General features: G+C 55.5%; 8 protein-coding genes across 8 annotated transcripts; 7 read left to right on the plus strand and 1 right to left on the minus strand.

Moving 5' to 3' along the window:
• The first annotated feature begins 11 nt into the window (after positions 1–11).
• On the plus strand, positions 12–695 carry B0H18DRAFT_133371 (NHP2/L7aE family protein). The gene is made up of 4 exons (XM_048036784.1): positions 12–169; positions 223–282; positions 330–433; positions 487–695. Exons 1-4 carry the CDS (start codon positions 103–105, stop codon positions 643–645), a joined length of 390 nt encoding a protein of 129 aa, XP_047896192.1. The 5' UTR covers positions 12–102; the 3' UTR covers positions 646–695.
• Positions 696–762: 67 nt separating this feature from the next.
• B0H18DRAFT_993220 (ubiquitin-conjugating enzyme 9) lies at positions 763–1,848 on the minus strand. The gene is made up of 8 exons (XM_048045180.1): positions 1,656–1,848; positions 1,516–1,599; positions 1,403–1,451; positions 1,325–1,348; positions 1,164–1,273; positions 1,036–1,115; positions 963–983; positions 763–906 (listed from the first exon to the last, which is right to left on the minus strand). Exons 1-8 carry the CDS (start codon positions 1,719–1,721, stop codon positions 864–866), a joined length of 477 nt encoding a protein of 158 aa, XP_047896193.1. The 5' UTR covers positions 1,722–1,848; the 3' UTR covers positions 763–863.
• A 28-nt stretch (positions 1,849–1,876) lies between these two features.
• On the plus strand, positions 1,877–4,500 carry B0H18DRAFT_993223 (S-adenosyl-L-methionine-dependent methyltransferase). Its single transcript, XM_048045181.1, has 13 exons — positions 1,877–2,337; positions 2,431–2,578; positions 2,633–2,674; positions 2,723–2,740; positions 2,799–2,956; positions 3,010–3,084; positions 3,138–3,158; positions 3,209–3,224; positions 3,272–3,340; positions 3,395–3,701; positions 3,757–3,841; positions 3,905–4,144; positions 4,214–4,500. Exons 1-12 carry the CDS (start codon positions 2,276–2,278, stop codon positions 4,056–4,058), a joined length of 1,155 nt encoding a protein of 384 aa, XP_047896194.1. The 5' UTR covers positions 1,877–2,275; the 3' UTR covers positions 4,059–4,144; positions 4,214–4,500.
• Positions 4,501–5,015: 515 nt separating this feature from the next.
• On the plus strand, positions 5,016–5,929 carry B0H18DRAFT_133441 (nucleophile aminohydrolase). The gene is made up of 4 exons (XM_048036785.1): positions 5,016–5,252; positions 5,306–5,456; positions 5,508–5,576; positions 5,628–5,929. Exons 1-4 carry the CDS (start codon positions 5,079–5,081, stop codon positions 5,831–5,833), a joined length of 600 nt encoding a protein of 199 aa, XP_047896195.1. The 5' UTR covers positions 5,016–5,078; the 3' UTR covers positions 5,834–5,929.
• Positions 5,830–10,848, plus strand: B0H18DRAFT_1083797 (SacI homology domain-containing protein; the record flags this gene model as incomplete). The annotated part of the gene is made up of 23 exons (XM_048031705.1): positions 5,830–5,853; positions 6,640–6,872; positions 6,917–6,975; positions 7,014–7,058; positions 7,108–7,429; positions 7,462–7,871; positions 7,923–8,149; positions 8,201–8,428; positions 8,488–8,536; positions 8,592–8,725; positions 8,779–8,873; positions 8,925–8,966; positions 9,011–9,067; positions 9,126–9,222; positions 9,278–9,314; positions 9,362–9,385; positions 9,431–9,467; positions 9,735–9,981; positions 10,033–10,056; positions 10,109–10,184; positions 10,234–10,379; positions 10,417–10,709; positions 10,764–10,848. The coding sequence occupies 23 exons, from the start codon at positions 5,830–5,832 to the stop codon at positions 10,846–10,848; spliced, it is 2,991 nt and encodes a 996-aa protein (XP_047896196.1).
• A 512-nt stretch (positions 10,849–11,360) lies between these two features.
• B0H18DRAFT_1083798 (DHHC palmitoyltransferase-domain-containing protein) lies at positions 11,361–14,891 on the plus strand (the record flags this gene model as incomplete). The annotated part of the gene is made up of 7 exons (XM_048031706.1): positions 11,361–12,590; positions 12,656–12,777; positions 12,831–12,897; positions 12,959–13,060; positions 13,180–13,365; positions 13,544–13,702; positions 14,805–14,891. 7 exons carry the CDS (start codon positions 11,361–11,363, stop codon positions 14,889–14,891), a joined length of 1,953 nt encoding a protein of 650 aa, XP_047896197.1.
• A 432-nt stretch (positions 14,892–15,323) lies between these two features.
• B0H18DRAFT_133698 (uncharacterized protein) lies at positions 15,324–16,350 on the plus strand. Its single transcript, XM_048036787.1, has one exon. The coding sequence runs from the start codon at positions 15,487–15,489 to the stop codon at positions 16,102–16,104; it is 618 nt and encodes a 205-aa protein (XP_047896198.1). The 5' UTR covers positions 15,324–15,486; the 3' UTR covers positions 16,105–16,350.
• B0H18DRAFT_133692 (fungal-specific transcription factor domain-containing protein) lies at positions 16,236–18,410 on the plus strand. Its single transcript, XM_048036786.1, has 9 exons — positions 16,236–16,345; positions 16,398–16,933; positions 16,995–17,089; positions 17,151–17,300; positions 17,351–17,475; positions 17,539–17,765; positions 17,822–17,941; positions 18,006–18,247; positions 18,306–18,410. Exons 2-8 carry the CDS (start codon positions 16,418–16,420, stop codon positions 18,228–18,230), a joined length of 1,458 nt encoding a protein of 485 aa, XP_047896199.1. The 5' UTR covers positions 16,236–16,345; positions 16,398–16,417; the 3' UTR covers positions 18,231–18,247; positions 18,306–18,410.
• Positions 18,411–20,779: the final 2,369 nt, after the last annotated feature.

Raw genomic sequence — 20,779 nt, forward strand, 5'->3', positions numbered from 1 at the left:
CCTGCCAGTGCTTTCTTCCAACTTGCTGCTCAATCGAGTGAACAGCCTGCCGACCAAGGATCCGAGGAAGTGAGGTCGTACGAAACAACCACACCAAAACATATGGCCGATCCATCGTCTCGCCCGAAGGCATGGCCTCTGGCCGGTGCTCAGCTCAACGACCAAGTAGGTCTTTCTTCGCATACTACACTTGTGGCTACCGTCTGAAACAGGGCATTGTAGATCCTAGATCTGGTCGAGAGGGCCTCTCAGTTAAGCAGCTCAAGAAGGGTGCTAACGAAGGTACGTAGGCTGGATATGCACTCTGGCCGCCTCACATTGTACTTCAGCCACCAAGACCCTCAACCGAGGTATCTCAGAGGTCATCATTCTGACGGCCGATACGGAGCCTCTGGAGATCTTGCTTCATTTGCCTCTGCTGTGCGAGGAGAAGGCGAGCCCTCTCTTATGTGGGCATCTTTTGAATCGTGCTGACGTATTTTATAGAACGTCCAGTACGTTTTCGTCGCCTCGAAGGCAGCTCTGGGTCGTGCTTGTGGTGTCTCGCGGCCCGTCATCGCTGCCAGCATCACAACAAACGAAAACAAGGAGCTGCAGAGCCAGATACAGACGATCAAAAGGGCCATCGACCAACTGATGTATTAGTCGAGCCCGCCTGGCTTCCCTGTGGAATTACCTGAATGTGTGTGGTACATATGTTCATGAAATGCACCCGATGCATTTTGTACTGTACTGTGCTCAATATTCAATGGCAATCTGAGCTGAGTGTTGGACCCCGGTTGATTGTGCAATACGACATGATATACAACAGCAAGATAGGTAAGGAAGAGAATACGACGAAACCCAACTCCCGTATGATGCCACTACTTTGGTATGTTCTCTCGTGCTTGCTGCCTGATTCTCCGCCTGTGTCATGGGAATCAACAATGAATCGCAAGAAGACGAAGACGAAGCGTGCGTACTCATAAGCGACTCTATCATTCCTATGTCCTCCATTCAGCGCAATACAAGACAAGACAAGACAAAACAGCGTACTTGAACATCGTGTAAGCATCACTTTGTGCGGGGTCGTTCACGTTTGGATCGTTCAGGAGGTCCTGAATTCCCAGTAGCACCTATACGAGATGAACGATGGCTCGCTGTGAATGGAGGCAAAGACGAACCTGTTTGATGGTAATGGCAGGCTTCCATGACTTCTCCTCATCGAGAATGGATAGACAGACGGTGCCAGATGGGTATACGTTGGGATGGAAGAGCGGTGGCGCGAACTTGCCTGCATCAGGTGAGCGTCCGCATCTACTTCTGAAGCATGCGAGGTGCTTACATTTCGGCGGCTTCGAGGGGTAGTCTGGGTTCTACTGTGAGTTCGCGCGCCATCTCCGACGTAAAACTAGAGCACTACCTTCCGGGAAGATCATCATGAGTTTATACACACCGCCTTCCCAGGGCGTCTGCATCCATCCGACGACCATCGTGTCAAACCTCCTGCTGGCCCGGCAATCACTCAGGACGCACCCCCTGTTTACCCGGAATCCCAACCTCCCACTCCAGGAGATTCATGGATCCATCCGCCGCTTTGGTTGGCTTGGCGTAGAATCCCTACAACCAGCGCGTAGTCAGACTTTGCCCGAGGCCACTCAGACATTCCCGCGCACAAATGGATGGTCTTTGCGCCACTGTTTGCGTTCTTCAGCCAGACGAGCTCTGCAGATGCCGGACATAGCGAGTAGAAGGGGACAGGACAGCAGGGCAGGAAACCGTTCGAGGTCAAGCTGCAAACGGCGGCAGACGATCGCACACGAGCGCCTTGACGCGATCACCAGTATGTTGCTTAGTCAGCGACGCGTCCTGCCATGCTAGGTTTGGCTCTGGCTGGCTCATGTGAACTACTTTGCAGGGTGACACCAAGCGCGCCAGGCCACTGCTAGCACCAGCGTTTGCAAGGAAGATACTCGCTTGACTTCGCTCGCAGGCCCCGGGTTAACGCCACCGACCGCCTCCTGCCTTGGTGGTTTTGGCTTAGGCCACATCGCCATCAAGAATCATTGACAGAACGCGACCGTCGACGGAGAACGGAGATACTGGTCCAGCTAAAATCGCCCGAGAAGTCTTATCTGAGCTCGAGACTGGTATCCGACTTGGTCACTGAGTCACAGAAGAGCTTCATTTGGCACCAAGCCTGACTCCAGCCTGTTCCCAGCAGCATCTTCCCATAACACACGCCCTTCTCCCATCCAAGCGCGCTCTTCTCCTCGCCGGTTTCGACATGTAGAGGATGTTGATAGGCTCTGCTATCAAATTGGACATCCCCGGCGCCCAGTGCCACTCATCAACAATGTACGTACGCTGACTAGGTCCTTCCGGAGTATATAACTTCGGAGGCCCCCAACTCCAAGATCATGCGGACACTCACCCATCTGGCCCTTCCAGCGTACACACGACGGCTGCGACTGATATGGACTCGAGCATCTCCGAGGACCGCGACGACGATACTGAATCAACAATGTCTGATGTACAGATCGGCAGTCCCGCACCTTCCCTCTACTCTTTCTCCTCATCGGTAGATGAGAGATTCATGGTATGTTTGACGTATATCAAGCCGAGACATGGCTATAGACTGCTCTCGATCTAGCTACGTAGCGTATACGGACGTATACTGAACAGTCAAAATGACGTGAGTGTCATCCAGGCTACCGTTTGCTTCGCACTGACGCCGTCATAGACATATTTCCTCCCGGCGGTGAGGTCCCCTCGTATGCTTCTTGTCAGGAAACACTGATGGGCAGACCCTGATCAAGGATCTCGAAGAGCACAGACGCCTGGATATACAACACCATCAATACACATTAATTCTCGGGCGGCTGTATCCTGCCCCGGACTTGGTATGGCGAGCCTTGAGACCGCGTCTCGATCGTCGACCTGCAATTCTCGATGTCGGCACGGGAAGTGGGAGCTGGCGAGTCATCCACGTTCCTTGTAAGTATGTACCTGATCCTACAATACGCACAGGGCAGTAGACATGGCCCGAGAGTTTCCCCACTGCGACGTAGTTGGCATTGACCTGGCACCACCAAGAATAGATGGGTATGTGAAGTAGGCGGGTGCATTCTCGTGTTCTGCTCAAATGACTTTTGTAGCAAAGTACCTAGTAATTGCCGGTGCGTTTCATTGACCCCGAACCTAAACCAGTCTATTGAACATCTTCAAGGTTTGAGATCGACGATGTAGGTTGATCATGTGAACCAGAATATGGCATACTGAAGGCCTGTAGGCGAACCTAGGGTTCCCTCATTACACCGAGTCCTTCGATGTCGTACACGCTCGAGCGATTTCGGCAGGTGTATGGTCTGTTTCAGCCACCTTCTCCCGCACCCACTAATTTTCCGCTTCAAAGATCCGCGATTTTCCTTGCCTACTTCGCGAGCTAGCGGGGACTCTCCGGCCTGGTGGAATATTGCTTCTAGGGGACGGCGAGCAGCAGTTGTATGACGAAAACCAGAGACCAATGGCCTTCACGGATCCAGACGCACCGAGTATTTCCTGGCTTCAAAAGGTGTTCTTCGCCACCTATAACGCGATGAAGAATCGCGGGGGGAACATCGATTCGCCATCCATGAGTCCGACCTGGCTCCGTGCCATCGACTGTTTGACAGACGTCGGCTGGCACAAAGAATTCATTCCCATAGGACCTTGGGCATACGGTACTTCTCTTCTACGTCGCCCGCAGATTACCCGGCGCTGACAGTCTTCGCCCAGAGGATGAACGGGAGCGCGTCCTGTCCGAACTATGTCGCGAGAATTGCCTGAGGTATATTTCTACCCTAGCTCCTCTGCTTCTGAGGTAAGGTTCCTACATACCTCTGAGGAGAGTAGATGTCTTACGGAGCTGATTACTATCCGATAGCGAAGGGTATCTTCCTGAGAGTGTAGATCAGATGTGTCGAGAAGCTACTGCGGAACTACGTGAGCTTCGCACGCGTATCTACACTCGCTGGAATTTTGCCTGGGCCGTGAAAAGACCTCCGATCGGGACCGGTGTCAACAACGTAGAACATTGACTCAGAGGAAGGGAAGGACACACGCTCCAGCTGGGATATGCTACTGCATGCCGGCATAGATTGCTCCGCCGAGTCTTCGGGATGTCGTACGTACATCTTAATCTTGACATCTGCTTGTTCAATGTTGTCGCAATACTGACGAATGCTATCGACAGATTATTGGGACTGTCTATTTACTCGTTTCATGTACCGCTCTCGCTGCATAACTTATTGTCGTATGGGTTGTATCGAACTACGAACTTGCCTGGGGTAGGTCGAAGAGCACAGAGAGCCCGGAGAATGGTTTTCCTGCCCCTGGGAAGACTCGAAGCTACGGTTATTGCCCCTGTCCTGTATCTCATAAGTACTCGAGTCCTGGATTGTTCCCCGGTATACGTCTGATCGAATCGTTACTTGCTCTTTGCAACAGTGATACCATTGGCGAGCAGATGTGAACCACCACCATTCACCTGATCTCTCCGTGCGGGGTTGCTGTCGCCGACGGAACCACTAGCACTTTAGAGTTGAGAATGATGGTCGTCTGATAGGACAAGCCTGAGGCTACTTGAAGAAGCAGGGCTCATTCATCAAGGAATCTTAAGCGCATAGTACTTAAGGCGTGAAGGCATTCTGTATGAATGCAAGGCCGCAGTTCTTTGCACAGATGGTTTCTCTGCATCGCGGTCAGACCGCTAACTCGGAGCCGGGGAAGGCTGCCAGTGGCCTAGTTGGTGCAGGAATTGAGCACCAATATGCATATGCAGGACGATGTAGCGGTCAAATATGCATGCCGTTTTGGGAGAGACAATCTTTATAGGACATGATGATAGAGAGCAGATCTAATATTGAGTCGATGCTAGGATCTTGAGACACAGGCCCTAGGCTCACGGTGGCGACAAGGTAGCTATTATCTATAGCTTCAGTATAGGCGCCCACAAATCGTAGCGAGCGATCGTGCGCACGTGCCTACGCGTGTCTCTTGGACTGGCGACGCGTCTGGCCGCGTCAGCTCCTCCTTCACGTATCTCTCGCCCTCTCACCATGAATTCCTTCGCGGATCGCTTCTCAACCACTGGAACCGCGGCGGGGCTACGAAGAATGAAAGAATATGTTGCTGATGAAGAAGACGTCTCCGACTCCATGTGGGGTTCTGAAGCCGGCTTTGGTGGCATGGCCAATGGCGCGCCCAGCTTCATGGTCCCATCAGTCCCGGATGTGAGCATTGCACGTATTAATCGGTCATTTTCCTTGCTCATACATCTTGATAGCCCGCAGCATTCTTGCAGTTGCACACAGATGACCATGCGGACCCGTCCTGCAAGATAAAGATCAAGCACGGAACGACGACCCTCGCGTTCAGATATAAAGGGGGAGTTATCGTTGCAGTGGATTCGCGGGCTACCGCGGGGAGCTACGTTGGTGTGTATCATGAATGCTCTGACCCTTGCAGAAATTGAGGACTCCGCACAGCATCCGGGACGGTGAAGAAGGTTATCGAGATCAACCCATACCTACTCGGAACCATGGCCGGTGGTGCCGGTACGTGTACTCTTGAATGACTTATATGAACCCGAATTTATTCCTTCACAGCCGACTGTCAATACTGGGAGACATACCTCGGAATGCAATGCCGATTGCATGAACTCCGCAACCGCGAGCGGATTTCAGTAGCTGCCGCGAGCAAGTATTTGAGCAATCTCGTCTACAGTTACAAAGGTATGGGGCTAAGTATGGTGAGTCACTCGGTCTCCTTGTATACTGCATCCCCTAAGACGTCTCTGAATAGGGCACCATGATCTGTGGCTGGGACAAGACGGTGCGTTTTGCCTGTGGTGAAGCTGTTTTGCTCCCTACTTAATATTCGACGCAGGGTCCCGCCATCTTTTACGTCGACTCGGACGGCACGCGACTGAAAGGCGACCTATTCTCTGTTGGTTCCGGTAGTACATTCGCATACGGCGTCCTGGATCAAGGATACCGGTGGGATCTATCGGACGAGGAGGCACAAGAGCTCGGGAGGAGGAGCATCTACGCTGCAGGGCATCGTGATGCGTTCTCTGGAAACACGATCAACCTGTACCATGTGCAGCAAGATGGCTGGAAATTCATTGGTACGCAATGTGCACATGCTGATGAATGCGGGCGCTCATTCGCGTCCTTGCAGGCAACTACGATGTATCGGAGATGCACTACAACGGCCCTACTGGAACAGCAGGCTACGGATATGGCGTCCGGGTTGAAGGCCGCTCTTCTGCCAACCCTCCTGCTTGAGCTTGAGCTTCGTATACCGTACCTACTGCCGCATTCTGTGCACGTTTGTTGTAGCCATTGTACCTTGATGAACAGAATTATCCACATATATCGTTGTCGTCGCATCAGCTCACTGAGTTTGAGGCGAGAGTGAACGAATAGAACTTCCGTGGCCCCGATACAATGGTGCCTGCCTGTTTGATGTCATCGCGCGTACGCGCCCACAACTCAGCCTGAGAGCGGGCGCGCGCGCTGTGCTTCCGCTCTCACCTCTGCTTTCCCCCATCTTCATGACTGCTGGCGGCAAATCATGAAACGATTACTTTCGTTCAACAGGGCTGGTACCCCCAAGAAGATCGTCCCCGCGTCTCCAGTAAACCCTGTCAGTACCGCGCCGGGAGGATCGCACGCGACTGGCCTGCAGCCGAAATATGTTCTGCCTCCCCTGCCTCACCCATGTCCGCACGAGCACATTGCGATCATAGCCACGGACCGCGGGCTACTGCTGAGACCTCATTTCTTGAGCGAGACTCATGTGGAGTCGTACGTCTGCATTCCCTGGGGGAAGAACGCTACGGTCGAGGAGTACCGCACGGAGAAGAATTCGACCATATTGACTGGTCGGAGAGCGTGGTCGTGTATGGGATTGTGGGGATCCTCACCCTATCTCTGGTATTTGTTCCATTATGTCAGATCGTGTTCCGAGCCATTGACCATGCTGTCTAGCGTCGTACTTGCTCGTAATTTCAGCGCGGACGGAGGTCGGCCACTGTGAGCCTTCCGCTTGTGACTGACGTAGACTTTGCTTACACTGGCACAGTACTTGACCCTAGACACGCCGTATACAGCGTAAAGGGGATTACGTCCATACCGCTTGCCGAGGACCGTGCTCGTCCAATCCTATCCACTCTCGCCGTTCGCAACAGCACCGATGCCCGCGGCTCTCTTGCACCTCCCTCCTCCAGGCCAGACACACCTTCTGTCGACGCAGAACTCCTCCATGCATCACAACGTACACCTGCTGAGACACTGTTCTCAGCAAGCTCAGTCATATCTCCCAACAACGGAGGGACGTCCTCTCCCCGCGTGACGTTTGCAGCAGAGCCCAGCATCAAGATCATGTCACCACAGACGTCTCACGAGTTTAAGGTACATGCTCAAGGTGTAAATGAAGGTGCTCCCCTTCGCCGTCCTCGTCTGTGATGTCCGTCGCGTCGTCCGCTCCATCTTCGACGTTTACAACGAACACCGAGTCGGTGGCGAAGACCCTAGCGGCGCGCCTCTCGTTCTGGAATCGGCTGCCCAGGCGGACTTCTGCTGCCGCAACTTCGTCAGAGCAACACGGTGCGGAGGAGGAGCCTGAGACAGAGACAGACGCGGACAAGGATCATGCGCGCCTTTCTCTGGACAATATGATGAAGGAGAATAATGACGAACCCGCACAAATCGTGGAGTCCATACTGCAAACGACTGCTCCCGCGCCTGCCACGCAGGAGGAGAAGCGCGGCGAGCTGGAGGACAAGGTACTGCGCGAAGTTATCCGGGAGTACACGAAGGGCGGCATGTACTTTGCGTATGCTTTCGGTAGGCACAAACGTTTGTATATACGCGGGATGTGTTACAGACTTGTTGCAGATGTCACTAGGTCCCTGCAGCACAAACACGAGATGATCGCGAAGGCGCACACGCAGAATGCGCTGCTTAAGGAGCTCAATGCCCTAAATGAGGAGAAGACGCTCGGACCAATTGGCGAGAATGTCGAGGTGCTCGATGAGCCCTCGCCCACTCTTCCTCTGTGGCGCAGAGTGGATCGTCAGTTCTGGTGGAATGAATGGCTCTCAAAGCCGTTCATCGACGCCGGGGTAAATTCAAAGCCCTATACAATGAATGACCGCTAACTGCGCATGACGCAGGTGCACCCATACGTGCTGCCTGTTATGCAAGGCTACTATCAAATTGCATCGTTCCACGTCCCCCGAGAACCGGTGGCGGCGGAGGAGGGCGACGCGGCTCTCGTCGACTATGTTGTTGTGTCAAGAAGGTCAAGGGACCGTGCCGGCCTGAGATATCAGCGTCGAGGGATCGACGAGGATGCCAACGTAGCGAATTTTGTAGAGACGGAGACCATCATGCGCGTAGAGGTCAGTCATGCTTTGACAGCCGTGCCTGATCTCGACGGTCTCATCGTTGCGAATCTCAGCGCGAAGGCTTCTCGAACGTCTTCAGCCACGTTCAAATCCGCGGATCTAGTACGTATCCTTTGTACGCAAGAAAGCCTATGACTCATGAGCATCGCGTTTCCAGTACCTCTGTACTGGAAGCAGGAAGGGTATAGCCTTAAGCCTGCTCCCCAGCTTGCACCTGACAGGACCCACGACCAAAACCTCGATGCCATCCGCCGGCATTTCCAGAAGACATTAGCGGTATATGGGCCTCATGTATGTTCACCCTTCCATTAGGACTTGTTGTTGATGTTCACATTCATCCACAGAACATCATCAACCTTGCCGAACAGCACGGCAAGGAAGCACAGGTCACTGACGCCTATCGTGACTATGTGAAAGAGCTCGATGACAAGCGGATACAGTAAGCAGCCTTCTATTTTGTTTTTCGTCAGGCGTGTGACGACGTGTATAGGTACCATACGTACGACTTCCATGCGGAAACGAAGGGGATGAAGTCAGTGCTTTCTTCAGCTTTTTCGGGCGCCGCTCATGAAACAGATATGAGAATATTTCGAATCTCATCGCCCAACTAGAGCGCGTGTTTGAGAATCAGGGGTATGTCGGTCAGACACTTTGACTACTGACTGGCATAATGACCTCGCTTGTTGGCCAGCTACTTCTGGATCTCGAACAACACCATAATGTCCCGCCAGAACGGCGTGTATCGGGTGAATTGTATTGACTGCTTAGATCGGACGAATGTAGTGGAGGTGAGTGACGTTCAGGCGCGTCAGGAAGCATAACCCCGGAGCTAATGTCCTGCAGTCGGCATTCGCACGCCACGTATTGAATCGCCAGCTCGGTGCCGTGGCGCTGCTTGACCCTTCAGAGGACAAACCACCCGAACAGAAACTGACATAGTCTTCAATGATGGTAGGCCTGTTTTTTGAACATATGATGATGCTGACCACGAGCTAGTTTGGGCGAATAATGGTGATGCCATTAGTCGCGAATAGTGAGCAATACGGAAACCCGTGTCACACCTGTCTAATTCATTACCTATCAGCGCTGGTACCTCTGCCCTCAAGGTCAGGCTTACCAAAGACATTGCGGGGCTTCTCATGTCATTTATAGGGCGACTACACTAGAACGGGCAAGCGCGACCTAACGGTATGTGAATGATGGTGTCAACTCCCTAGCGAGGTAGCATATCCTCGAGGTCACATACCTTGCGCTGAACTTGTGGCAGGATGTACGCCTCGACCTTCGCAGACTGGTTCAGTCAAGCGGTGATCGACTACATGCTGGGCAACCGCACAATTTCCGTGTTCGCGGAATTCTTGAACAAGCTGCAGTCGAGCGACCCGCGGGACCTCATACGCATCTCGAAGATCCGGGCGGATGCCATTGCAACATGGTGTCTCGTGTGCTATCCGAGGGGAGCGCTTGTGTCCGGATGGACGGTGTTCTCGCCCACGGAGTTGAACACAAAGGTCGGGGATAAGTTTGAGGAGAAGGTGTTATTGTTGGTGAGTGCCAACGTTTGTCGTACCGACAATGAACCTGAGGGCGGCATCTAGACGATGAAGGCTCTATATATCATAGTGAGCTGTCTTATGTTCTGAAACCCGTGATATCTGCTTATGCAGAATGCAGAGTTATGACTATACTCTGGAAAAGGTCAAAATGTATACCCGTGTACCATTGAAGGATATAGAGAAGGTCACAAAAGGTTGTTATGCTGTCTCCGTCTTTGAACGCTGCTGACATTTTGTGTTAAGGCGCCTACATATTGTCACCCCTAGAAGAGGCTAGCCGTGACCCTGAACAAAACTCCGGTTTCGTCATCACCTGGCGTAATGTAGGCCAAGACACTCGTGTCACAAGCTATTCAATACGCAACAGCCTCGATCTATCTTCTCCATTAGTACCGGATCTTCCACCTCCATCGCCTCGCTGTCAAGGCGAGCGAGCGCTCCTGTGCCCGAACGCAACCTACATTGTCGTCGCTGCTGTCAAGGGCAGCCGTTCCGATCGCTGAAGGCGATTCGTCGTTTGTAGCATTCAAGATGCTGCCCATCGATCCCACCCGCATGCGTCGAGATACTGGCAGTTTCATCGAGCCTGCCGACGAGCTCTCAGGGGCGACAAATTGCAAGCAGGCAACGGACCTGATTGTGGATACGATCCGGCAGGCTTGTGTGGAAGCGGGCGGCGCGCAAGGCGATGAATTCATCGCCGAGGAGGACATCGTCAGGTATGTTTTGTGACCACTGATACAGAGGACCCTGAGCTGACTGCGCATGGGTAGCCTGGCAGATGCGCAACGCATGACAAGCGTGTACGCTAAAATGGAATACGGCGTGAAGAGATTGCTGTGGTTGGGTGGCTCATGATGAGCGCTGTGCTTTATCGTACGGAAGGAAACTCGGAACCGTCGTAGTCCGTTGTATGGGTTGATCATGTAGTTTTATTGCACGGACATCTGAGGCTTTAGGTGCCATTGCGTTTCATGGTGGATGCATACCGGTGGCATGATATGATAGCATTAATAATCAAGTGTAAGTTTCGGAGTTGATTATGTAAGCGTGGCGAGGAGAGCTTCGGTGGGCGCTTGTGCGAGGTAGCTAGCCTGCATCCAGCACGCCGGCGGGGAGAGAACCCTGCAAAGCCGCTCGCAGCAACGTCTCCAGGCAGAGGACTTGCTTTTCTGGCCGTGTTTCCCAGAATCCAGTGCGTTCTGCTCCTCAGCCTCCTTGAAGCCATGCCCTGCCGTCACTCCAGGCGTTGTGCGAGCTGACGAATCCCGTTCCCAGGTAATCCTCGTGCCGTGCATGCACCAGCGGGCTCTTGGTCTTTAAATCGTACTTGGAGCCTGACATAGTCTCATCCACTTCTCTGACTCGCCATGGCGACACCACATTCATTACCAACTACGTCTCACCGCACCAGCCTCCAGCTGCCGTTCGCGCCGACCCCGAGTCCGAGCCAGCAGAGGTTCTCCATCAACATGACCCGACCAAGCAGCGGGAGCTTTTCGGGGAGTGCACCACCGAGCCGTCCAAGCTCTACAGATCTATCGCGCTCGCGTTTTACGCACAGCGTGAGCCACATTGGCGAGTCTGGGGTACCACCCACGGGTCTGCCTCCTTCCGTTTCTTCCCCTCCCCTCCAGCTCCGACCACCTGTGCGTCCTTCGTCTCACGCGGGAGGCATCCTTCCTCCTGCATCTTTCTTTCACCCCTCGCGCCCCAGCTATCCCCCACCTTCCCCCACCACTCCCAACATGCGTCCATCAAGTGTCGGGTCTGCGATATCCGCCGACCTACCAATGATCATGGACTCCGTGCGCCTCAGTCGACTCTCGGAAGATCATGATGCCTCTGAAGCCACGGATAGCGTAGGGCATTCCACCATGCAAGGCGCGAACGCACCCATGAGCCCAACGTCGAGGACAGCAACGGTGAAGGCCAGTAGAGAACCGCTACTCCCCATCGGACCCGGGCCGCGCAGACCCTCGTTGAATACCCAGATGGCCCCATATGGGACGCACGACGGGACCCTCAGCCCGAGCGGAATGTTGCGCGGGAGTTTCGAGAAGATATTCAAACGCGGGATAAGCAGCGACGGGAGCCGGCGCTCGCCGGCGCACACGAGCCCGACGAGCCCGCTTGGTCTCACCGTGCCCCAGACAAACGCACGGTCAGGCCAAACGTCCCCGGTCTCGCCTGCGACGGCTGCGCGGATGACGTTCGAGTTGAACGTGCAGACACGACGGAAACAGAGTCCGTCCCCACAGCCTGACGACTCGTCCTCCTCGCATTCGCTGGACTTCAACCCCGCTCCGCCAAATATCAGCCCGCCACTCGCCGCGACACCCGCAGTGGATGCGCGCACAGGGAAGCCTGTGCGTAATTGGCAGCGATATCCATCAAGAAATCGATTCTTCTTGAATGGACACATCCTCACGGGAGGAGACGCCCCCTGGGCGTTCGTGGCATCGCTGACGGTCGTGCTCGGGATTACTGGCGTATGGTTCGGGACGACGTGCGTATGGTGGTGGCAGAACGAGAGCGCGGCAGTAGCGATACTAGGCGCGTACATGTGTCTCCTAACGATCTCCAGCATGGCTGCTACGGTGCGTCGTGCGCGCGGCGGGTTGGTGGGTTCCCGGCTGATGCTGACGCGCGTTTGGCTGCTCAGGCGTTTAGGGACCCGGGCATTCTACCGAGGAATTTGGACCCTGACCCGCCGTACGCTGCGCAGATGTCGAGTGAGAGCGTGCGCGCACCTTTGCCTCGCGACATCAGGATCCGTTCGGAGACGTAAGTGGCGCACGTTTTGCGGGGAGGTGATTGCTGATCGCATGTCAACTCAGGGTGCGAACGAAATACTGCCAAACGTGCAGAACATACCGACCACCACGGTCGAGTCATTGTAAAATGGTGCGTGTTTGCGGAGCAGCTGTCCAGAGAGAAAGCCTGAGCCTGAGATGTTACGTTCCAGTGCGACAACTGCGTGGAGGGGTGCGACCATCATTGCCAGTGGGTGAACAACTGCGTCGGGAAACGCAACTATACCACTTTTTTCACTTTTCTTACATCTGCTGTGAGTTTCGTGTTTCATATATGCCTGCGATGTCTTTATCACGTCACACCGCCACAATTTCGACTACTGTGATGCTAAACGCTGTCATACTAACCTTTTGGGCACTGCCACTGCTGCAGGTTGCAACCTTGATCCTCGTGATCTGCTCGACTGCTATCCATTTGTACCTCCTTACTCGCTCACCATATCGGCTTAGTTTTCGGGAGGCGCTGCAAACACCTGACGGCGCTGGGAGCGCTGCAGCGTTCGTGATGTCGTTATTAGTGATTTGGCCTGTCATGGCTCTGTTGCTGTATCATTCGCGGGTAAGTGCTCTGTTCACAGCTTCACAACTCACATGTTGCCAAGTCGAACATAAGTTTGCTGATGGACATTTGTCACCGGGCGACAGTTGCTGCTGTTGAATGTCACAACTATCGAGCAGGTGCGTTTGGGTATTCACGTCCAGTGAGAGCGAATATACTACTGATCGCGGTCGTGCAGATACGCAACCAGGCGCACAAGTCATTGTTTCCGGGGCCGGCGCCTGTCAACCCGTTTTCGCATGGCTCTTGGCGACGCAACCTCGTGTATGTGCTGAGCCGACCAGCAGGGTACTCGTGGCTAGATGCAGCGGCGGTCGCGACTGAGGACAGGCGAGAGGTGAACCCGGATTGTTGCGGGATGCGGAAGGTGGAAGTGCGGCTGGTGACGCGTGGACAGAGGCGATGGAGGAGGGCCGGGGGAAGGTGCAATGACAGTGGGGTTCGACTCGATAGATATATGCATGGATCAAACATGGATGGTAATACGGCTCGCGCTGCAGTTCTGTGATAGGTATTATACGGTACATTATTTTTTGTAGTACATATGGTATCTTCGACTGATACTGACATTTGACATTTGGTTCTGCTCGGGCAATGTTAGCCGTGTTTTGTTCTCGACACGACGCTCGCTTGGAGGGGCCTTCTCGGTGCCTGAAGGGACTCTTCGACATCCATGCTTGCCGGATGCTCGTCTGCTTGCACGGCAAAGAGAGCCAGAGACCGATACATCCGACGGATGCTTGTGCTTGCGGGTCCGGGGCAGACTGAAAATGGGACTGCGCCGTTTCGAGGGAGCGAAAGGCGGGCCTGACGAGTCGATCTGGTGCCTGACGAGCGCCTGAGATTGATAACCGCCAGATGTAATTGAATGTTGCGATCAGGAGTGGAACGACTTCGGTGTTCTACGCGCCGTGGAAGGCAATCTACTTAGGGGCGTGTGGTACGGTGCAAGGACGCGCACGGAGGATTTTTCTGATAGCGGAATGCCGTGCAATTTTCTGGGGTGGACGGCGAGCATGCGTGCGGTGTACGTACGCGCTCGCAGGCCAGGCGGGGGCGCCGCCGCTGCCCACGACGGCGGATGGTGGGCGCGGGCGTGGGCGGCGGTGATCAGGAGCAGGTGGCGGCGCGCAGAAACGTCGGGGGCTGGCTGATGGATCGGGCTGGCTGGAGGCTGCGCTGATGTGGCCAAGATGCGCCCCCGAGATCGGGCGATGGGATCGCATGATGACACGGGCCGATGACGCGGGTGTCGCAGTGTCCCAGATCCCCGACGTTCCAGCGGCGCCCGACCGAGGATGTGCGTCGGCCCCCCGCCGTCGCGCGAGTGTTGGGCAGGCGGCTGCAGTGAGGGGTGTGGCCAAGCATGCGCGCACGCGGACGGGACAGGGCCGGGGACACGCGGGGCGGTGCATGCTCAACGCGCAGCACGCGGGCAGACGCACAACGGGCCCCCCATATCGGGCACAACGATCGCCCATTGGTCGTGGGAGACGGCACCGCTCGGCAGGACAAGAGGCAGATGACGTAGGGAGTGCTCACGTGGCGGCGCTGAGTTTGAAAGGCGTGTTGAGCTTGAAACGGAAAGGGAGGGCGCGTTCGGCATCGCGTCGCCCCTCCCACCCGACCTCACTGCAGAGACGCGCCAGACAGCGAGCAGCGCACAACGGCGCCGGCGGATCGCGAGCACGACGACCAGGTGCGTGTCTGCGAGTGCGTGTGCCGCGCGCGCGGTGTGGCGGAGGCTGATCGAGCGCTGGGCAGGCTTGGGGACAAGGATAATAATCAGTGACATTTATAATCTGGGATGGACCCTAGTCCGAAGCCGGCCAGTGCCCCTCCCCACAACTCTAACAGCACCCACGACGGCGCTGATACGCACCAGCCAAAGCCGAGGAAGTCGCGGAACAAGCAGCCGTCCGCTCTCCCTCGCACAACCGACCCCCCGGACAACCCGGACGGCCGCAGTAGTGCGTCTTTCATTCTCTCCTCATTCTCCGCACCAACCGCCTCCGCCCAGCGTCCCGCCTCTCCAACGTCCGCGACCAGCACCCGCCCGACGCGCCTCGCTTCACCGCCCACCTCCAGCCCTATCCCGGGCCCACCTCACCCGCATACGTGATGAACCCGTCCTACCCAGTAAATGGCAATCCGTACCCTTCCTCGCCCTCGCCCTTCAACCAGCCGACGGCAGCCGCGTCGCCGGCCAACGGCCAGAGCCCACACCTTCCCTCGGGCATGCCGAACCACGTTACCCATTATTCTTACGCCCTCCATCATCCCTCATACCCTCAGCATGGCTACCCTTCATACCCGTCCTACCCGTCCTCGGGTATGATGCACATGTATGGCGGCTCGCAGTCCGGTCACGCCGAGAGCAGCGCGCGCAGCCCCGCCATCCCATCGCCCGTCCCGCCGTCCGCGTCCACCGCAGGTACTAAGCGTAAAAGGAAGTCATCCGATGGTCCTTTAGATTCCAGGGCATCTAATCAAGGTCTTACAACAGATTCCAGTGGTGACATTGCGCGCTCGTCTTCGACCCAGGGCCCTTCGACCTCCGTTGTCGACACCAAGAAGCGCACCAAGACCCAGCGCGCATGCGACAGCTGCCGGAGTCGCAAGATCAGGTTGGTGTTGCGTTGTCCTCCCCGCCGCCCCCTTGGTTCTTCCTCGGCTGGTCCTCTTTCCTGCCATGTTGTATCTATTCCATACCCTCTACCTTCTTCTCGAGCGGGCTGACGCCCTCATCCGTTTCACAGATGCGATGTTCTTTCCGACAGCGAGCCGCCGGTATGCCAGCATTGCAAGCAGTACGGCTTCGAGTGCACGTTCTTCCTTCCGATCACCGAGACGCGATTCAAGAAGAAGAAATTGGAGGAAGAGGCCGCGGCTGCGGCAGCAGACAAGGACAAGGAGGGCGAGCGGAGTACACAATCGCCACAAGCAGACAACGCGAAGAGTGGGGATGTCAGGGTGTTCGGTGCGTAGCTAGCCACTACCCTCTGTGCTGTGTATTCTAATGCCGCTCATAGGCCCCACTTCCGCGACATACATGCTGCACTCGCAAGCGATGATTTCGTCGCGCGCGTATGAATCGTTCGACATGCGATACCACCACTCTTGGGACGTGAGCTCCAGTGGGGAGGGCGTGATTCGCGTGCATGAGCCTCAGCAGGGCGAGCTCCAGCTTGCGCTACCGAAGCCAGTCGACCTGCGGATTGAGCGAGACGTCGTCGAGAAGCTCGTGAACGCGTACTTCACTGAAATTGCGCCTATGCTACCCATCGTGACGCGGGAAGAATTCATCGCGAGCAGTCCTCCGCCGCCAGTGCTGATGTACTCCATGTGCCTTGTCGCGGGGGCCAGTCGGGACGTGCCCCAGAATGTTTACGAGTCGATACGGTATGCCGTCAATAGCCTCATCAAGGCAGAGGACGTCATGAGCACGGCGTCGACGGTCAACATGCAGGCCTTGCTGATCTTGGCGATGTGTGGTGATTGTCACTCTCAGTTCGTACCTAATGCCCTTTCCGCTCTGTGGATTCGTCTCGGATGCTCTATCCGTATGGTGCGTGCTCCGAACAGGCTCTCTGTGGGCAAGAGACTGACTATATGCGCGCCACCTGCAGGCACAAGACCTCGGTTTCCACCGCGCAGAGTCGGTGAGGCAAAACATCGAGCTCCGGCGACGACTGTGGGGCATTTGCGTGATAAGCGACCGATGGTGAGCTTCTCTCGTGCACCGACGTCAGCTTCGATGTGTGACCGCTGACCGATCAATGCAGGATAAGTCTAACTTATGGGCATCCGTACATGATTGACGTCCAAGACTGTGATGCGCGCCTGCCGTCATCTGGGGACCCGAACGACAGGTACCTTGATGAGCTCGTTCGCTTGAGCGTCGTGCTGGGCAGGGTGATGAAAACAATATACACGTGCGTATTGTCTGTGTGTTCCGACCGGGTCGATTCTTATATCGCTCTAGTCCTGCTGGTCTGACCGTCACCACGGACGAACAATTACATGCGCTACTAGCGGATATTGACGCATGGAAGGCCAGGCTCCCCGAGGACCTACGTTTTCACGGGCCCGACACCCCTCGGGACGCTGGTGAGTAAATCCAGCCCATGATTTCAGGGTGAGAAGTCAGCGGGGGCGCTAATGCCTTGACAGGCCTGCTCTTCATGTTCTACGTCTGCGTGAATATTCTATTCTGGCGCGTCTTCATGCGTATATCGTATGCGTGCCCCGCGCACCTCAAGTTTGCTCTGACCGTCGAGAAGTGGACGGAATTGGTGCAGTTGTCAGGCCAGGTGATTGATTGGCTGGACGCGCATGAGCGGCTGTACGATATTTGGTTGCTGGTCGCCTATTGTGCGACGTCGTGCGCGCTTGTTCAGGTATGCTATCCGTCTTCAATGTTGTATTCTTACATTCACATATTATTGTTCGGAAGTATCACACATGGGCGAGGCGTCGGGACCCAGAGGCACAAATGAAGCTGAAGAAGCTCCGGGATTGTATACGGAAATGGGAGGCGTCTCTCTCGCCTGACCACATGTCAGCACGACGAAAGGCCCGTCCATGAATGGTCACAGGCTCATATTTCACCGCTTGCTGACAAGTTCATACTTATACAGAATGCGGAGATCATCGCACTCCTATACGAAGCCACGCAGGGTCAGCAGGACCACGCCGCGCAACCCGCGTTGAACCCGACAGGCGGCGTCACGGGCAAGCCGCCCTTGGCGAGCGGGCTCATTTTCAAGAAGGACCCGTCAAGACCGGGCGGAGGTGTCTTTGTCGCACACACGAAGCCAAGGAGGGCGAGGTCGACGAACACTTGCCGGAGGGCACGATATTAGCGGAGATACCACTGAAGGTGAGGCGCCTGCGCCTGCGGTGTCGAGCGTTGGACCAAGCAATGACCGTGCCGTCTCGTCCGTCTCCTCCTCTGGGTATCCGGCGTGGTCGTCTGCGTCGGTAGCCGAGAGCTCGGGACAGGGCCGACAGCAGCACCAACAGTCGCATGACCCGTCGCAACAGCCCCAGGAGCAAACGCAGGAGAACGCCGCCATGGTACAGTACCCCCAGAGCGACGGGAGCTACTCGAACGTGAACCCGGTGCTGAACGATCCGTCGTTACCCGGGAACGTGCAGGTCATGAATGTGTTGGATGTGCCTCAGGCATCCAACACCCTCGAGCAGTTCGCCATCGCGGATACGGCCTTCATGGAGGGTATCCCGAACAGCATGTTCGAGTGGAGTGAGTGTTATTGACCGCGGTCGTTTTGCTATCCTTGACTTTGACTGATCGCGAACTCCGCAGACCAATGGGACCACTTCTTCGCTCGGTTCGCACCTCAGCTGCCCCAGTTCCAGCAGCAGCAGCCACAACCGCAACGGAACGATGTCGGGATGCAAAACGCGTCCTCGCCCCAAGCGCACACGCCCCAGCAGCAGTACCATTATCCTACTGGCATGTAGTGCGCATTATATTTAGTGTTTCTGTCTTGGGACCCGATTGCTTAGGCAGGGTGGGGTGTACTGGGTGAAGTCTTAAAGTACTTTAATTCGCTTTTACTGCACTCCTGCAATGTCGTACTCTGTGTGTTGGCTTTCCTGATGTCTGTGTCTCTATCATCGTCCCCCCGTTATCGCGATTGCTTTCGAGCTTATGCTTTAGCCTACATGGTCTCGGGATATGGACACAGCCACGCCGATATGTCGGGCCTCAGGTGCGTGTTCAACATCTGTCGGAGTAAGATTGACTGGTACCTTTGCGTAGATTGGCACTGTTAGGAGATTCAGCCCGGTCGGATGCTGTTGTTCGGTCCCGCCGGTAAGTGCCCGTGGTCATGCCTCTTGCTGTAGGACGATCAAGGTGAGGCAACGCGCATGACCAGGCCCCATTGTCAGACTTTCTGGGGCACCCCCTCTCCACGAAGCCTGTTCCTTGCGGTGCTCCCGCCGCGCACAATTCCCTCAGCCATGTGGAGTCGTCGACATGCATTTCAGACGATTGTTTCGCAGAAGAGCCCCGTAAGTGTCTCACCGATAAACAATCACATCTGCATCGTGGACTAAGCACAGCGCATGACTCCGACCAGAGTTCATAGCCGAAGATATCAATGCAGAACCAACGCGTCGAGGGCATGCGACTCATCGTCGGCTGCTACATCTTGTCATTGCTCAGGCCGATATGCCTGGAGGATGTTCCCGCTGCCAGTGAGATCAAAGCAGACCGATGTTAGCCTCAGGCACAAAGGTCAGACTTACGCCACCACTCGATCTCCGAGATCTCGTCAATCCGGTGTCCGCTCCGGCGAACGGCCCGCTGGACGGTCCCCTCGTCGGTTGGCCGTAAACAGTATTTCCACTGTAATTCCGAGAGGACGGGAGGAACCAACGCACAGACGCGTTCGAGGGTCCATTTCGCGCTGACGTTTCTGTTACTTGTCTTCGCTCCAGGAACAGGTTGATGACCCTTGGAGCAGCTTAATTGCTTCAGGGCCTCGCAAGAGAGGTGCTGCGCTCGCGGGGATTGTAGTGGGCCTGCTTGCGTAATATTGGCGTATTGTTGGGGGTTGGTCAGCCTAGCTGGAAGGTCGACTGGAATCAGACGACAGGATGGAAGAGAGCACGGTGCGTGTTCAATTTCTCTGTCAGATTGGATGTGATGTTCTAGACAAACCCACCGCTAGACGCCATGTTATTTTTAGAAACCTCTCCTCAGTCCTGTGCGCAATGGCTTTGTGGCTTATGAGGGGAAGGGCGTCTTGGTGAACGGGGTGCGTAATTATCTGGTTGCTATTGCCTGTGAAGGTGAGTCATCTCCTTTGCGTCCGACGCTTCAAGGTGTGGCCTCGCGGTTGGTATAGCACGTAATTGTGCACGAGCAGTCACACGCTCGCTGGTTGATGCGGCGGCGGTGGTTCATTGCGTACATACGTGCGTAATAAGTAGGTAACTGTGGCAACATTCGTGGTCTGTTAACGGTGGTCCCGCAGACGTCACGGACGGTCGTTCTTAACTTACCTGCAGTTCGGACCAGGTGACGCCCAGAGCAATGACGCAGGCGGCGTTTTTGAGAGTTCGAATGGCACTAGTAAGTGCCTTTGATGATTCCATATCTGCATAGATGACCGTGTCTTTACTCTTTTCATCACTACCAGTGCCAGGTGCTTTCACTGCTGCGGGATCGACATTCGTGCGCGCAGTCCTCCGGGGCTGTTGCGTGCGATAAGTCATTGCAGGAGAGGCGTTATGGCTTACACCGGTGCGGAGACCTCGGGGTGCCAGGGTGTAGACCAGTCGACGAAATGCCTCGGGCACCCGTTTCCCCCGTTCTCGCTCGCGCATGCGCTCATACTTGTGTGATGCATGCCAGGACGCCATACCGCCTCCACGCAGA

Source organism: Fomitopsis serialis (assembly GCF_022376445.1).
Source record: "Fomitopsis serialis strain Sig1Antser10 chromosome Unknown B0H18scaffold_16, whole genome shotgun sequence".
Lineage (NCBI taxonomy): Eukaryota > Fungi > Basidiomycota > Agaricomycetes > Polyporales > Fomitopsidaceae > Fomitopsis > Fomitopsis serialis.

Coding starts and splice junctions, on each gene's coding strand:
- B0H18DRAFT_993223 (XM_048045181.1), top strand. CDS start 2,276: ATGTTGATAGGCTCTGCTATCAAATTGGACATCCCCGGCGCCCAGTGC. Junction 2,579..2,632: donor CGGTAGATGAGAGATTCATG/GTATGTTTGACG, acceptor CTCTCGATCTAG/CTACGTAGCGTATACGGACG. Junction 3,085..3,137: donor GCACCACCAAGAATAGATGG/GTATGTGAAGTA, acceptor TGACTTTTGTAG/CAAAGTACCTAGTAATTGCC.
- B0H18DRAFT_993220 (XM_048045180.1), bottom strand. CDS start 1,721: ATGTCCGGCATCTGCAGAGCTCGTCTGGCTGAAGAACGCAAACAGTGG. Junction 1,600..1,655: donor GGCGCAAAGACCATCCATTT/GTGCGCGGGAAT, acceptor CGCTGGTTGTAG/GGATTCTACGCCAAGCCAAC. Junction 1,452..1,515: donor GGATTCCGGGTAAACAGGGG/GTGCGTCCTGAG, acceptor GGATGGATGCAG/ACGCCCTGGGAAGGCGGTGT.
- B0H18DRAFT_133698 (XM_048036787.1), top strand. CDS start 15,487: ATGAACCCGTCCTACCCAGTAAATGGCAATCCGTACCCTTCCTCGCCC.
- B0H18DRAFT_133441 (XM_048036785.1), top strand. CDS start 5,079: ATGAATTCCTTCGCGGATCGCTTCTCAACCACTGGAACCGCGGCGGGG. Junction 5,253..5,305: donor TGGTCCCATCAGTCCCGGAT/GTGAGCATTGCA, acceptor ACATCTTGATAG/CCCGCAGCATTCTTGCAGTT. Junction 5,457..5,507: donor TACCGCGGGGAGCTACGTTG/GTGTGTATCATG, acceptor GACTCCGCACAG/CATCCGGGACGGTGAAGAAG.
- B0H18DRAFT_133692 (XM_048036786.1), top strand. CDS start 16,418: ATGCTGCACTCGCAAGCGATGATTTCGTCGCGCGCGTATGAATCGTTC. Junction 17,301..17,350: donor GTGATGAAAACAATATACAC/GTGCGTATTGTC, acceptor ATATCGCTCTAG/TCCTGCTGGTCTGACCGTCA. Junction 17,476..17,538: donor CGACACCCCTCGGGACGCTG/GTGAGTAAATCC, acceptor ATGCCTTGACAG/GCCTGCTCTTCATGTTCTAC.
- B0H18DRAFT_133371 (XM_048036784.1), top strand. CDS start 103: ATGGCCGATCCATCGTCTCGCCCGAAGGCATGGCCTCTGGCCGGTGCT. Junction 283..329: donor CAAGAAGGGTGCTAACGAAG/GTACGTAGGCTG, acceptor ATTGTACTTCAG/CCACCAAGACCCTCAACCGA. Junction 434..486: donor CTCTGCTGTGCGAGGAGAAG/GCGAGCCCTCTC, acceptor CGTATTTTATAG/AACGTCCAGTACGTTTTCGT.